The following is a 13,718-nucleotide window of genomic DNA, read 5'->3' as shown; positions in this document are numbered from 1 at the left end:
CATGTATATACCCATGCTTTACATCTGTCTTTGTGATCTGCCAATTCCTGTTCCTCCTCTGTGATCAGTGTTATTGTAATTATACTAGGAAGAGGCAGCAGCTCTTGCCTAACATCAGAGCGGGGTACTACAAAAAACATTGGACAGAGGCTCTATCTGCATTATCTGGCTTAAAACGAAATAATAAACCTCTCTCCAATTAGCAGGGTCGGCTTCATGGGGGGTCATTCGCGGGCCATGCCCCCCCAAACGAGTCACTGTGCCCCCCCAACGCAGGGCAGGCAAGCCCTGCCACTTTGCCGTTTTTTTGTTTTTTGTTATCATATTATAAGTGAAAAACGTTTCCACTAAATGTTTTTTATGTGAAATAAATCAGAAATAAAGAATACAAATAAAAAACACAGCCTGAGGTGTGCTCACTGCTGCTCGTTGATTGGTGTGTTGCTAGACCAATGACCCCCGACCTTTGTTTTGTTGTCATTACGTGGCTGTGTGTTTAGCATTTTGATTCCCCTGCATCATTTTAAAGCACGGCTGGATGAAATGTTATTAGATACCTGTCATTGTAAATAGGTTGCTAATTTGTACCCCTGTAATTATTGTGATGTCCTTTTTGTTTTCTGTTGTTTTTATGTGTAACCAATGTACTGCAGGTCTCCCTTGAAAAAGAGATCGTTGATCTCAATGGGATTTTTAACCTGGTTAAATAAAGGCTAAAGAAAGAAAGAAAGTTGTAAGCCCAATGGCGATCTGTTCATCTGTTACACTGATTATACAGTAAAGTCATCGAAAATAATATGATACAGTACAGTACAAGTACTTCTGGGTCTCTGTGTTTCATTCAAGCTCGGCTCTGTGTGTGTGTGGCACGAGCGCATTTTGTTGTTGTTAGCATCTGGTTAGCTAGCTATGCTAACGGTTATAAAGAGCTGTTTCTACACCAAGGTGGAGGAGAGTCCTCTCCTGTCAGACTGAGAGGCTCAGATAACTACAGCTCAGTGAGGTAAAGGACAAGACAAATCTCGAAGCGCTTCACAGCAAAGAACACTGATACAATTTGAGAGATTAAAACAATAATAATAATACAAATTAAAAATTAAAACAAAATTAAATAAAAATTAAAATTAAATATAAAATTAAATAAAGATAAATAAATAAAATAAAAGTCGGAGATAGCGATAAAAATGACAATACTACAGGTGTACCATGCTCCAAGTTTATTGGAAGGCCTGCCGAAAGAAGAGGGTCTTAAGGCTGGTTTTGAAGACCTCGGTGGAAGGGGCAGATCTCAGCTGATCTGGGAAGGAGTTCCAGAGTTCGGAGACGTGTGCGGAGGATGTAAAGAAGAGGAGCGTGGCTGGAGCGTAGAGAGCGGGTAGATGTCTGGGTACGGATGAGGTCACAGAGGTATTTTGGGCTTTGTCCATTCAGGGCTTAGATACTTAACTTAAGTGTAAGTTATCTCAGTGGGTCTCAAACGGTTTGGTCACCATTTATGTAAACAAGTATTTCCGAGGAACACCTTTATATGATCATTATAGTTATTAAAAAATAAGAGAATACATTAAAAACTGGTATGAAATACTATATGACAGTAAAAAAGAATAAAGTTTAAAAGGGGAGTGATTTGTAAAATATCCATAAAGAAAAAGTAAATCTGTTTACAGTTCTGTTTCATATGGGTGTTGAGAGATGTATCCATAGATCTCTCCATGTTGCTCTCAAAGTGCACCAGATTGATGCTTTTAACTTCAATATTTTAAAACAAATCTTCCGGGGGGAGCATGCCCCCGGACCCCCTAGATCAGGGGTGTCAAACTAAAATACACAGTGGGCCAAAATTAAAAAATCGGTACTAGTCGAGGGCCGGACTGGTTCAATGTTTATTGCAAAACTTATTGAAATGAACTTATTGCACATACAGTATTAAACCTGGAACTAACAAAGCTTAAATGATTGCCTATAAAAACAACATTAAATAATCAGTTGCATTCATTTCTTATGGCTCTATGTGAAGCTTTTCCAGAGTCATTTCTTATGATTACATTTTTCCACAGGCCTTCAGAAACAGCTTCAAAAAAACAATTTCCCTCAAAGAGAAAACCAAACATGCCCTGTTGTCGTGAGAAACAAAGTGCAGAAGGAAACATCCATTGCAACTCAGTTTGCTGCTCTGTGATGCTAGTTCAAGTCGGATACTTGGCATCTCATCTTGAGTGCAAGTTCATCAATGTTTGGGGTCAGGCTCTGAGCTGAGGAAATCCTCAGGATTGAGTGAAGGTGTGCGTTCAATATACCGGCGGGCCAGATCTAATAGTAATTAGAAATTATCCTGCGGGCCGAAATTAAATCCACCAAGGGCCTGATTTGGCCCCCGGGCCTTGAGTTTGACACATGTGCCCTAGATGAAGTTAGGTCCACCCTCCACCTAAAACATGTTCACATGGATAGGATACTAAATACATTTGCACACTTTTTATATGGTGGCCTATGTCCATATGTTTCTGTTTGGGTGGTCGTGCCACAACCGTGCATGTCTGCACAAGTCATAGGTGCGCTACAAAATAGCACTACACTACAGTGTGTGTGAAAGACAATAGACTTTACAGCATGTTTTGAAATTGAAGTTGCGTTGGTGTTTGTGTGTTGGTTGTGGACGGCAGTGTGTGCCCCCCCCCCCTGTGGTAAATGATTGCCCCCCCCATTCGATTTGTTCTAGAGCTGACCCTGCCAATTAGACATAACAGAACAGTAACTATATTCCTCAGACTCGGTGCATGTTCTCATAAAAAGGGGCCATTGTTGCGCTATTTGACTCTTATACCACAAATCTGATTGCTTGCCCCTACTTTCGCCTGTGTAGATATGTTTACTGCGCACTTCACAGCTGTTAAACATGAAACCCGATGCAGCAAATGTAAACGTTAAAAGAACTATGAGATCTGACACTGTGCTACTATTATGAATGATACATTACAAGATTTTAATTTGATTGAATAAAGAAACGGAATGCATGGCAGTTCCTGTTGTAGTTGCACAGCTTGGTTCAGTGACAACACTTATGTAAAACGTATGTATGTTCTTATATAAAATGTAACATTATGGCTTGTAGCATTCTATAAAGTAGTTATTAGCTGAAAATGTTATAGTGCCTGAACATTTAAATTTAAAAAAGCATTTAACCTCAAAGAAAATGTACCAAGAGCCAATAGTGTAATACCCTTGTCCAATAATGCAATTAAATGTCCGGACCATCATTTTGACCAATAATAAATTAATGTAAACGTTTTTTCAAAAATGTGCAAGCGCACATTGTTATCAGGAAAAGATGCATTCAACTAAAGTGAAATGCTATTAGAATAAGAGTTGACATTGAATGACATTATTGGTCAGGTTTTTACATCATTGTATTTTATGACATTTTTGATCTGGTTATTGCACATTTGATTACATTTTCAGGAAATAATAAAACGTTTGATCGCCACACAGTTCAACAGGTTTGCATAACATTTTACCATCTACAATGTCTCATTATCGACTTATCTTACAATACATATGTTCTTAATTGATATACTTATCGTAGGATATTCATGTATGGATATATATATATATATATATATATATACGATAATTATATAAATTACCATATCATTTTGACCTGGATATTGCCCGTTTTGGAGAATACACTTTTCCCTATAGGAATGTCATGACATGACATATCTGTTTACAGAGACAGAGAGTCCATCTCAGTTATTTTCTATTATTTGTTTTTAACAGTTCAATTAAAATGTCTAAGTGTTCGTAAGAATTTCAAAGAAGTTCATTGACACTATGGCTGCAAGGTAGAGTGGTCGTCTCTCATTCAGAAGGTTGTGGGTTTGATGTATTATCCCCGTATTACCCCCGTCTGTGTGTATCGATGTATTACCCAGCGACATGTCGATGTATCCTTGGGCAAGATACTTAACCCCAAGTTGCTCCCTATAGCCAACGGTGTGTGAGTGTGTGTGAATGTTAGCATGCTGATGACTTCTAAATGTAAAGCGCTTTGAGGTGTCGTAAATACTGGATAAATACAGTACATTTACCACTGATCTTTAAAAATGCGTACTTTAATTATTATGCAATACTATTATCATAAAATCAGTGCCATACAACTGTCTTAACATAACAATAATGTTGTATCTCTATTATTTATGGCACAATATATTACCCAACAAAAGTATGTGACAGGCCCAGGTAGGAACATGTTTTTTGGAAACATGGTTAACCATGCAAGATGACACCAATATGTAATTAGTGAAAGTCGGCACAGTGCCAAACAAGCCAATCCAAGTGTATGCAGAGCAGCGTTAGTGTGGTTGTTTGCCAACTGTGCTTTGTAGGGACAACTGCAGAAACATGAATCTGTGTGTATGTGTGTATGTGTGTGTAAGTGTGCGCTGGGTTTGTTGGGACCTGCTGCACTGATTCCTGACCAGCTCACAGTATCGAATTAGCAACACTCAACACAGACTTACTGTAACTTAACACCCACCAACTCTCTCACTTCTTCTCCATCTATCTCTCTCTCACACACACACACACACACACACACACACACACACACACACACACACACACACACACACACACACACACACACACACACACACACACACACACACACACACACACACACACACACACACACACACACAGAGAGAGACTAGAGACAGTAACCCAAATTCTACCTAAAGTAGGGATTGAAGATCTTTGACAAGCATAATTATATCAAAGTGCTCTTGTCCATTAGTGTGTGTGTGTGTGTGTGTGTGTGTGTGTGTGTGTGTGTGTGTGTGTGTGTGTGTGTGTGTGTGTGTGTGTGTGTGTGTGTGTGTGTGTGTGTGTGTGTGTGTGTGTTGCCCTAACATCATTATTGTATTCATTCAAAGAACAATGAAAATAGTTGCACTTCTACCTGGACCTTCACTTGTTATGCCATTATTGCAGGTGTGCTTTTTGAGATTCTAGTCAGTCCTTGTACACTTTTACTCTGCTCATCCATTTGTGGATTTACTTTCCATCCATTCATCCATTATAATCCCATCACCCATTCACCAATCAATCCATCCAGGAGACCATCCCAACCAGGATTAGACTCCCTGAATACAATGTGTTTGTACTGTTTGATGGAAGTGCTGTGTAGGAATAATGCATGAGTAAAGCTAAATGAATGCTGTCGTGTTCCATTTGTGTTAAATGTTGCATAAAAATGATCTTAAACAAATGGACTCATGCAGTGGTATGACTTCACCCAAGAGTCATCCATCCACTCATCTCAGTGTGCCTAATCATGTCACTGTTAACCCATCTCCATGTATCCACTCTGCTATTCCATCCATCAGGCCAGCAATCTATTCACCCTTTCATGAATCTCATCCACCCAACCATCCGTTTTTTCATACATGGGCTCTCATGTCTCATTGTTAGAAAAAATGGAGGAACACTTTCTCCCGATAAAAAAAACAAAACACCACTGCATTAAGCGCCCCCCCCCCAAACAAACATATATACTGTACATACCTATGCTTACAATACTTTAAAAAAAAAACTAGTGCACTAACTACGCTGCTGCCAAGCGGGAGCAGCAATTGCTTTACTATTCTCTATTCATTTATTCCTAATATGAAACGTGTCCACTTGGGTCACCAGAAAGACACCCAGAGAGTGAGAACAGTCCTCCACATTGGACATGTTCTCTTGTGCAAATAAAAGTGTTCTCAAAGTGTACAATTATTTGTGCACTCTATTTTCAGAACATTTTAAACAAATTATTCGAATGCAAAGTGGTAGGGACAAAATTGGCCATTTCCAAAAGTGGAGGGGACATGTCCCCAGCGTCCCCAGTATAAAAGACGCCTATGGCTCGCATCCAGTCATCCATCTACTCCTACATATTTCATTCAATCTACTTTTTCAACCATTCAACCCTTCATGGCCGCTCACCTTCTGTGGTGTTGGACTGTAGTCTCTGGCAGAGCCCGTCTGTGTCTCCGTAGCTCTCCTGGATCTTCTGCAGGGCATCGGTCCCTCGCAGCTCCATCAGCTCCGCGAGCTCCGTCACCGTGACCCCAAAGTCTCCCCCTGCTTGGCTGCCTTCTGCCCTTCCTACTGAGCCAGTGCCTCGCGCCCCTTTGGGGTAAAACTCCACCGCGCTGTTTGCCATTTCACCCATAGTGGCAGTTGTTGACATGTCAGTAAGGTTCTTCTCTGTTTTGGTCCTCCTTTCTCTCCGTAGTCTGTCCTCAACTCAGTTCCTCTTTCGTTTGGTTGGTGGAGGGTTGTTCATGTGCAATCAGAATCTTGGTTTGCTTGATTTCTTACTTAAAAATGTGAGATTATAACGATACAGCTAAACCCTTTTTTATTTCATTTGAGGGCAATGAGGGGTCGCTGGTGGTTTATGTTTTTTTCTCCTCACTTTTGGCCTAGCCTCCCGCTGCTCCTTTAATTCTCCATAACAGGAGGAGGAGGGGGGTGAGGGGGATCAAGAATAGCAAGCAGGGGCACTTCAGAAGCGTGATGTCTGAATGAATCCAGCTTTTTTCTATCCTTCGTCTCCTCTGCGACTCCACTTTTTCCTCTTTTCTGTCCCCCTCCCTCCAGGGTCACCGCCAGTCCATGGACAGACGGGCGGACGGCTGACAGACTCACAGACAGAGATGGAGGGGTGATGGACGGATGGAGAGAGGGGTGAGCAATGCAAAGGCAGCTGATAAATTGGAGACAGGAAGTGGATCCAGTTCAGAGGTAGCTACTTCTGCACCACCAGGACCTGGGAGGGAATGAGATCAAAACAAAAGATAAAACATCAGCTCTATTGATCTCTCATTATACTCAGACTGGATTCACTTGATAACAGCCCTGTAAAACACCTGGACATGTGCTCAGTGGTCCCACAACATTTAGCGACGTGAACACATTTGTCGCAATCCATGCAATGTTTAAACGTTTTCCTTTTTTTAGCCACTTGGAGGCAGCACAACAAGCTGTTAACAGAGCACCGGCACATTTGATAAAGTACATCAACAGTGGCGTATTTCATTTACTTGTATTCATTTGGAGCTGAGTCTCTTGTTTACAGAGTCCATCTCAGTTATTTTCTATTATTTGTTTTTAACAGTTAAATTAAAATATCTTAAGTGTTCGTAAGAATTTGAAGTTCATTGACACTGTGGCTGCAAGGTAGAGTGGTCGTCTCTCATTCAGAAGGTTGTGGGTTGATGTATTATCCCCGTATTACCCCGTCTGTGTGTATCAGATGTATTACCCAGCAACATGTCGATGTATCCTTGGGCAAGATACTTAACCCCAAGTTGCTCCCTATAGCCACGGTGTGTGAGTGTGTGTGAATGTTAGCATGCTGATGACTTCTAAATGTAAAGCGCTTTGAGGTGTCGTAAATACTGGATAAATACAGTAGTCCTTCAACAACTCCTGAGTTAAATATCAGTCTAGTTACCTGCTTAATACTCCGCTTTACAGATGAGAGCCATGGGACTCAACATAAACAGTGACTTTGCATGCCATGAAACCAGAACTCTGGATTAAAAGATGGTAAAATGCTCTGAAAAGGTCAAAATAGGGTGACAGTGGCTGCGCAGGAGTGCGGTTGTCTTTCAACCAGAAGGTTGTGGGTTCGATCCCAGTCCGTGCAGTCAACATGTCGACGTATCCTTGGGCAAGATACTGAACCCTAAATTGCACCCAATGGCATGGCACTGCTCTGTATGAATGAGATGTGAAAGGGTGAATGACATGTTGTGTGTAAATGCACTTTGAGGGGTCGAGAAGACCAGATAAAGCGCTATTTAAGTAGTCCATTTACAATTTTAAGTGATTCATAAATGCCTTCACTGTAAGGGAGCTGGGATGAACAATTTAGTGAGACTCAACTCTTTATTTAGGGTGGGGGAGGAAGACACACCTGGCTGAGTTATGCTCTGACTCTTTCTTAGTATACATATTATTTAAAAATTATGAAAAGAACAAATCCTTAACATGGCACAACTCGCAGCTTGAGCCCATTGGTTCCGACATAAGATACAAATCTTTAAAATTCATTAATTTAATTGAATTGAATGCTAAGTCATTTTCTGGAAACTGTACTTTTGTAGTTTCTCAAACAGCAACATTTGGTTCTCTGTTGAATTTGCAACAATGTCTTTAATCCTTTATGAACATCGAAGCTCTATAGCACAGTTCATTGTTGGGTTAGGATAAGGGTTAACCCTTTCATGGGATTGTTGGTAATACTCAAAGAAAAGATTAGTACCCACGTTGATCCTTTATGAACCCATGTAATGTTACTTAAAACCAGACCTGACAGTGGTATTGTTGTACGCTCCTATACAACAGCAGCCTTAGCCTCCTGGAGTGAGACCAAGCCTCACCTCACATGAGCAATCAGCGCTGCCTGTAACTCAATACTCTCACACACAACCACATTCTGCCATACCGGGGTGTTTTATATAAGGATCTCGTCGTTAATTCCTCTTCTTCTCCTCCCTCCTCTCTATTCCTCACTCTCCCTCTGCCTCTTGCATCTTCTCCCCCCGTTCCCTCTCTCATGCCTCTATCCTGACTGAGAGTGTGAGTTTATGACTGAGTCACCCTGCTCTGCCTTTGAAGCTTCCTCCCGCTCCATCTTTCCTTATTTGCCTTGCTCTCCCATATATCTATCAGTATTTCTCTGCATGGATTTGCCGTTTGTCATGCCTTGGTTTGTGGTGTCCCATTGCTTGTTATTATTTCCCCCTCCTCTTCCATCTTTCTCCTGCCTTCATCATCATGATCATTTTGTTGCCATCCCTCTCCATGTGCTTTCTGCTACTGCAATCATTTATTTACTCAGCCATTCGAGCATGTTTCTCTTACTCACTGATTCTGTCTGATTTTATAATGCTCACGCAAGAAAAAAGCTCTTCTGTCCAGCCTCCTAACTATCACAACTAACTCTGACCGCATCTCTCTGTTTGTCTCTGATGTGTCGTGCATGTGTGTGTGTGCACATGTGAGCCTGCATTATATAAATTAAAAAACTAAAGTTTTGTTCCTCAACACACACACACACACACACACACACACACACACACACACACACACACACACACACACACACACACACACACACACACACACACACCTGTCTAGGTACATCAAACAGACTTGAGCACATCTGATTTAACCAATATCTGCACTTTTGTTTTCCTGCCTATACCTTATTTGCTCACAATTGTCCTCACAGTGACTTTGTTGACCCATGCTCTGTGTGTGTGCGTGTGTGAACAGTGTTTTGGACACCTGCACACGCAGTCCTACTTTTCGACAGGCATCTGAGGGGGGTCACCTCTGGCGGGCCCTTGTATCTGTAACAGCACTGCCATCGCAGGCTCGGCGACAGGAGAACAGACAGAGATCTGCAGCACAGCTTCGTACAGTGAAGCACGAGAGGATGCTGACAGTGAGGATGAGGCGGAGGAGGATGGTGACTGTTAGGGATTGGATTTGGGAAGAATGAAAAAAGGTCCCAGTAGTGACTCCACTGATGTGTATCCATTTCACACACATGCACAGACACACACATGCACAGACGCACACACGCACACACACACACACACACACACACACACACCACACACCCCACACACACACACACACACACTCTTAATACATGCAATTGCCAGCAGGACAGTGCACTCCTGAGCAGGAATGGCTCTGTTTAACACCGTGCTTCACACACAGAACGACCTTTCCTGGTCACCTTCAGACGTGCCTGAGCTTCTTAGCTCTCCCCCTCCTCACACATATGGCAACAAGATCGTGATTCATGCCGAGAAGCCACACTTTAGGCCTGCTCAGAGCGCCAGCAGAGAGAGAGTATCCTATGGTGCGCCACATGCTCACCCTGTGTCCCTCCGCAAGGTTACCGGCCCGGCCACCGCCGGCCGGCTCAGCCAGAACTCACACCGAGCCTGAGCAGGCAGACTCGGGGAGGTCCCTCCGGCCACAGATCATTACCAGATCAAATGTACACCCCCGCAGCTCAGCGCTGCAGGTGCGACGCGCCGTAATCGAGACAGACAACGCCACTGATCCCCAGCATACAGCCGGGAGAAGTGGGAGGCAGCCCGCACCACTGCCCGGACACGATGGATGGACGAAGGGAGGGATGGATGGATATGTATCATGAGCTCTACACAGGCACATCGTCGCGCTCACAGGCGCACTCACATAGCCTTATATCTTATCATGTCAGAGCGCTGTTTGCCGGAGCATTATGGTATGTCCTACTACATAGCTGTTATCACAGCTGAAGGCCTGTGCAGTGAGCTCCACATCAGGCCTGCTTAACAGTCCTAAGTCCGGTAAAAAAAAAACACCACTGCTGCCCTGATGAACCTCACCATCTCCCCTTATTAACACCGCGCTCGGGCGCCCGGGGTAAATAACAGTCACGCACGCGGGCACGCACGGACTCACCGACTCACCGTGCAGGCCGAGCTCAAGGACATCAGCATCAGCGCGCGAGCAGGAGGGCAGAATCCCGTTAATCTGCGTGTGCGTGGAGGCGGAGAATGTCCCGGACCGATGAAGGGACACAGGGGGGGACCGGGCTTGCTGGAGTCCACGACGGAGGGATGAAAGACGACGACGGTGCTGATGAATATTCCGCTCCGCGCGCTCCACACTGACGGATGGTCGCCGGAGTTCTGCAGCGAGGAGGAGAGAGAGAGAGAGAGGGAGAGAGAGTGATGGAGAGAGGGAGGGAGAAAGAGAGAGAGTGTGTGTGTGTGTGTGTGTGTGTGTGTGTGTGTGTGTGTGTGTGTTGTGTGTGCCGAGAGAGCGAGAGCGATAGAGAGCGAAAGGAGATAGAAGAGAGCGCGCGCGCGCGCGCCGCGCGCGCGAGCGCGCGCGAGCGCGATAGAGAGAGAGGAATGCGCCGGGTTGAGGGTTTAAACACCTCCGTTGATAGGAGGGGGGAGGCAGTCCGTGCCCCGAGACAGGGGTTCTGCTCCCAGCGGTGAGAGCTGCTAATTTGACAGAATTAGGTTAGGAAGTGTTAAGGGCATGTGAGAAAATGATAACACAAAAAGAAAACAGACGCCGCGGTGAGAGGAGCAGCTCATGCGACATCTTTGGAGGAAGAAGGGGAGGAGGAGGAGGGGTTGAGCCACTGCGAGAGCCCGCGTGCACAGGAGCTCGGTCTCAGCATCCGAGGAAGAACCGAGTGAGGGAAGGGAGGGGGAGGGGCCGGGGCTGTATACGTCATCCCACCTACTTGGCTGCGTGATGACGACAGCAGACACACCGCAGTGTACGTTCTGCTCTGGGTATTAACTATTAACATGATTTTAAATACTCACACAGACATGCAGATGATCCTAAACAAGCCTGCTGGTCTGTATCTATCTTTTTGATGCAAAATATATGTTAGATACTGTTGGGGAAATATTTCCCAAGGCCCATAACTTTGACCCAGTTTATCAGTTCATACTGTCCTGACAGAGCACAGGCACCTGCAACCTTGGCTACTGTGCTCTCAGTGTTTTGTCTTCCTGTTCCTGCCTGTTGGCGTCAGCTGATAGAGGTGTTATGATTCTATCTTGTTATGCACAATGTTGATTATTCTCTCAGAACTAGCTAAATACATGGGTCTGGGTTCTTCAGAATTGATTGTGGCATCTCAACTCGTGGCCCGTGACATGTCTTGCCTCTTGTGAATTCTCCGGCCGAAGCTCCAAATAAACCATCAGTGTTTGCCATCAAAGCTCCAGCTCTCCTCGTGTCTCTCTGAGTGTTGACTCCAATTGCTTCAGAAGTTTCCCCTACAGATACAGAATGAAAGAAAATATCTATCACAGAAGTATTTTAGCATTGTGAAGCATCAAACAGAAATGTAGTGAATGTAATCCATCATTGTGGATAAAAAAGAGTTCTCCTCACTTTAAATGACTAGTCGAGTGAATGTAGACCTATAGCATTAAAATCAATCCTCTCATTTTGTGAGTTTGCAAATCTTTTAAATGCATTTGTGGATGGTGTGTTATACATTTACAAATCACATATTTATTACACACAAATTATTTTTCTGTTCACACAAATAATTATGAGACACAGTTAGTCGGTTTCATAACTGTAAGTGTTTTTTCAGTATATTTAAAATGACTTAATTAGCTATCTAACTAGCTTACAGCAGATCTGCAAAATATATGAAAGAATCATGTGATCACATTGTTAAAATAAGCCCATAAAACCTTTTACGTACGATTCCGGTGACCGTCCCAATAACAATAAGCTGTGTGCATCACTTTATAGTGTCCCCTGGAAACAGTTTCTGTTGGGTTTTGAGCTCCTTGCGGTGAATTTTTGCAATGTTTTCTAAATGCTGGTCATGTGTTGTCAAGTTGGTAAAAATGCTTCTTCATTTGCATCTGTTTCAGCACATTTGTGTTTTTATATTTGCATTTTTTTTAAATAGCAGCGCATTTCTCCCAAAGGAAGTGTTTTTGACTGTTGTAGCGCGTGCACCTGTCGACCACCATACACATAACTCTTAAGATGACCTTCAACAAATGAATGAAGCTCAGTTCAGTTAACTTGCATTTTACGGTGGCAGGGGAACTTCTGTTTTTAAGATGAACCAAGTTTAAAACTAAATGATTAACAGTATTTGCTGCACAGCAGGTGGGTAATAGAACCTTGTGGGGACTCTAATATAAACTTTAAACAAATGGTAAAAGAACACCGACCCTTTAAACATTTAAAAAAAAAAAATGTAAAGCATGTGTATTGCATACATGTGTGCAGGATGAGCTAGTTTAATTACTTAAGAAGCCAACTATTTTTCCACCCTTTTCCAAGCCCCTGCCAATCACATAATAATCATGAAGGGTAAATGACTGAAGGGGAAGAAACAGATTTGTAATTTGTTTTACTTTTCTCAACTTTATTAGGACCGTGACCAGAAATGTAAATAAAATCATCTGAAACTAGATGGTGCCTTTTTGACAAGCGGTCACAACACATGTACTCTTTGGCATAGCATATGTTTGTATGAAAAATGATTAGAAAGAACTGTTAAATTAATAAATTAAAAAGTAAACAATTTCCCTCTGAAATGTAGTGTATGTAATGTTATGTACTTTTTTTCTTCATTAATAGTAGTTTTGCTGTTTATTGACAATGCTCTTTATGAACTTTGGTTATGAAAATAAAAACCTGTAACATTTTATTCAAGCTTACTAAATCCTTGATTGATGAACACATGATGATGAAAACATGTATTAAGTCAATGAAAGCTTTTCCATTTGCTGTTATTAAACATTTAAGTGTAGTTCTGGGAGAATACAAAGCAGGAGATGACAAAATTAACTGTTTTTTATTGTATTTCATAATTACAGGAAATCATATTAAAATGACAAGAATAAACGGTTTATTGAAATGTGTGATGTATTTAAACAAAAAAAAACGGTATAAATGGAATACATTATTTATCTGTTTTTTAGCAGTTTTTAAATGCGAATTTAACAAAACTAACCGTAAAATTAATGATTTTCTGTTGGCAAAAGTAGCTGCATTTTTGTTATGGCTATATATCACTGTCAAATACATAAAAAATACTGTTAATACTCATTTAAAACATATCTAATTGCAAGAAAATATATGAGTAAAGA

At 42.3% G+C, this 13,718-nt stretch overlaps 1 protein-coding gene across 4 annotated transcripts in view; it reads right to left on the bottom strand.

The window, feature by feature from the left end:
- Positions 1-10,628, bottom strand: part of LOC117484749 (plasma membrane calcium-transporting ATPase 3-like) — a 69,720-nt gene extending 59,092 nt beyond the window's left edge. For 3 of the 4 annotated variants that reach the window (XM_034133165.1, XM_034133166.1, XM_034133167.1), the window contains exons 1-2: positions 10,533-10,628; positions 5,989-6,817 (exon numbers count right to left, since the gene is read on the bottom strand). In XM_034133165.1, coding sequence (XP_033989056.1) covers positions 5,989-6,235 — 247 coding nt within the window. In that variant the 5' untranslated portion in view covers positions 6,236-6,817; positions 10,533-10,628. Of the gene's footprint in view, positions 1-5,988; positions 6,818-10,532 lie in introns of those variants that run through there. The other variant, XM_034133168.1, reaches the window with a different exon arrangement.
- Positions 10,629-13,718: the final 3,090 nt, after the last annotated feature.

The sequence above is a fragment of the Trematomus bernacchii genome, unplaced genomic scaffold, assembly GCF_902827165.1.
Source record: "Trematomus bernacchii unplaced genomic scaffold, fTreBer1.1, whole genome shotgun sequence".
Taxonomy (NCBI): Eukaryota; Metazoa; Chordata; class Actinopteri; order Perciformes; family Nototheniidae; genus Trematomus; species Trematomus bernacchii.
The sequence above is the reverse complement of the archived record's forward strand: the minus strand, read 5'-3'. Positions and strand labels throughout refer to the sequence as shown.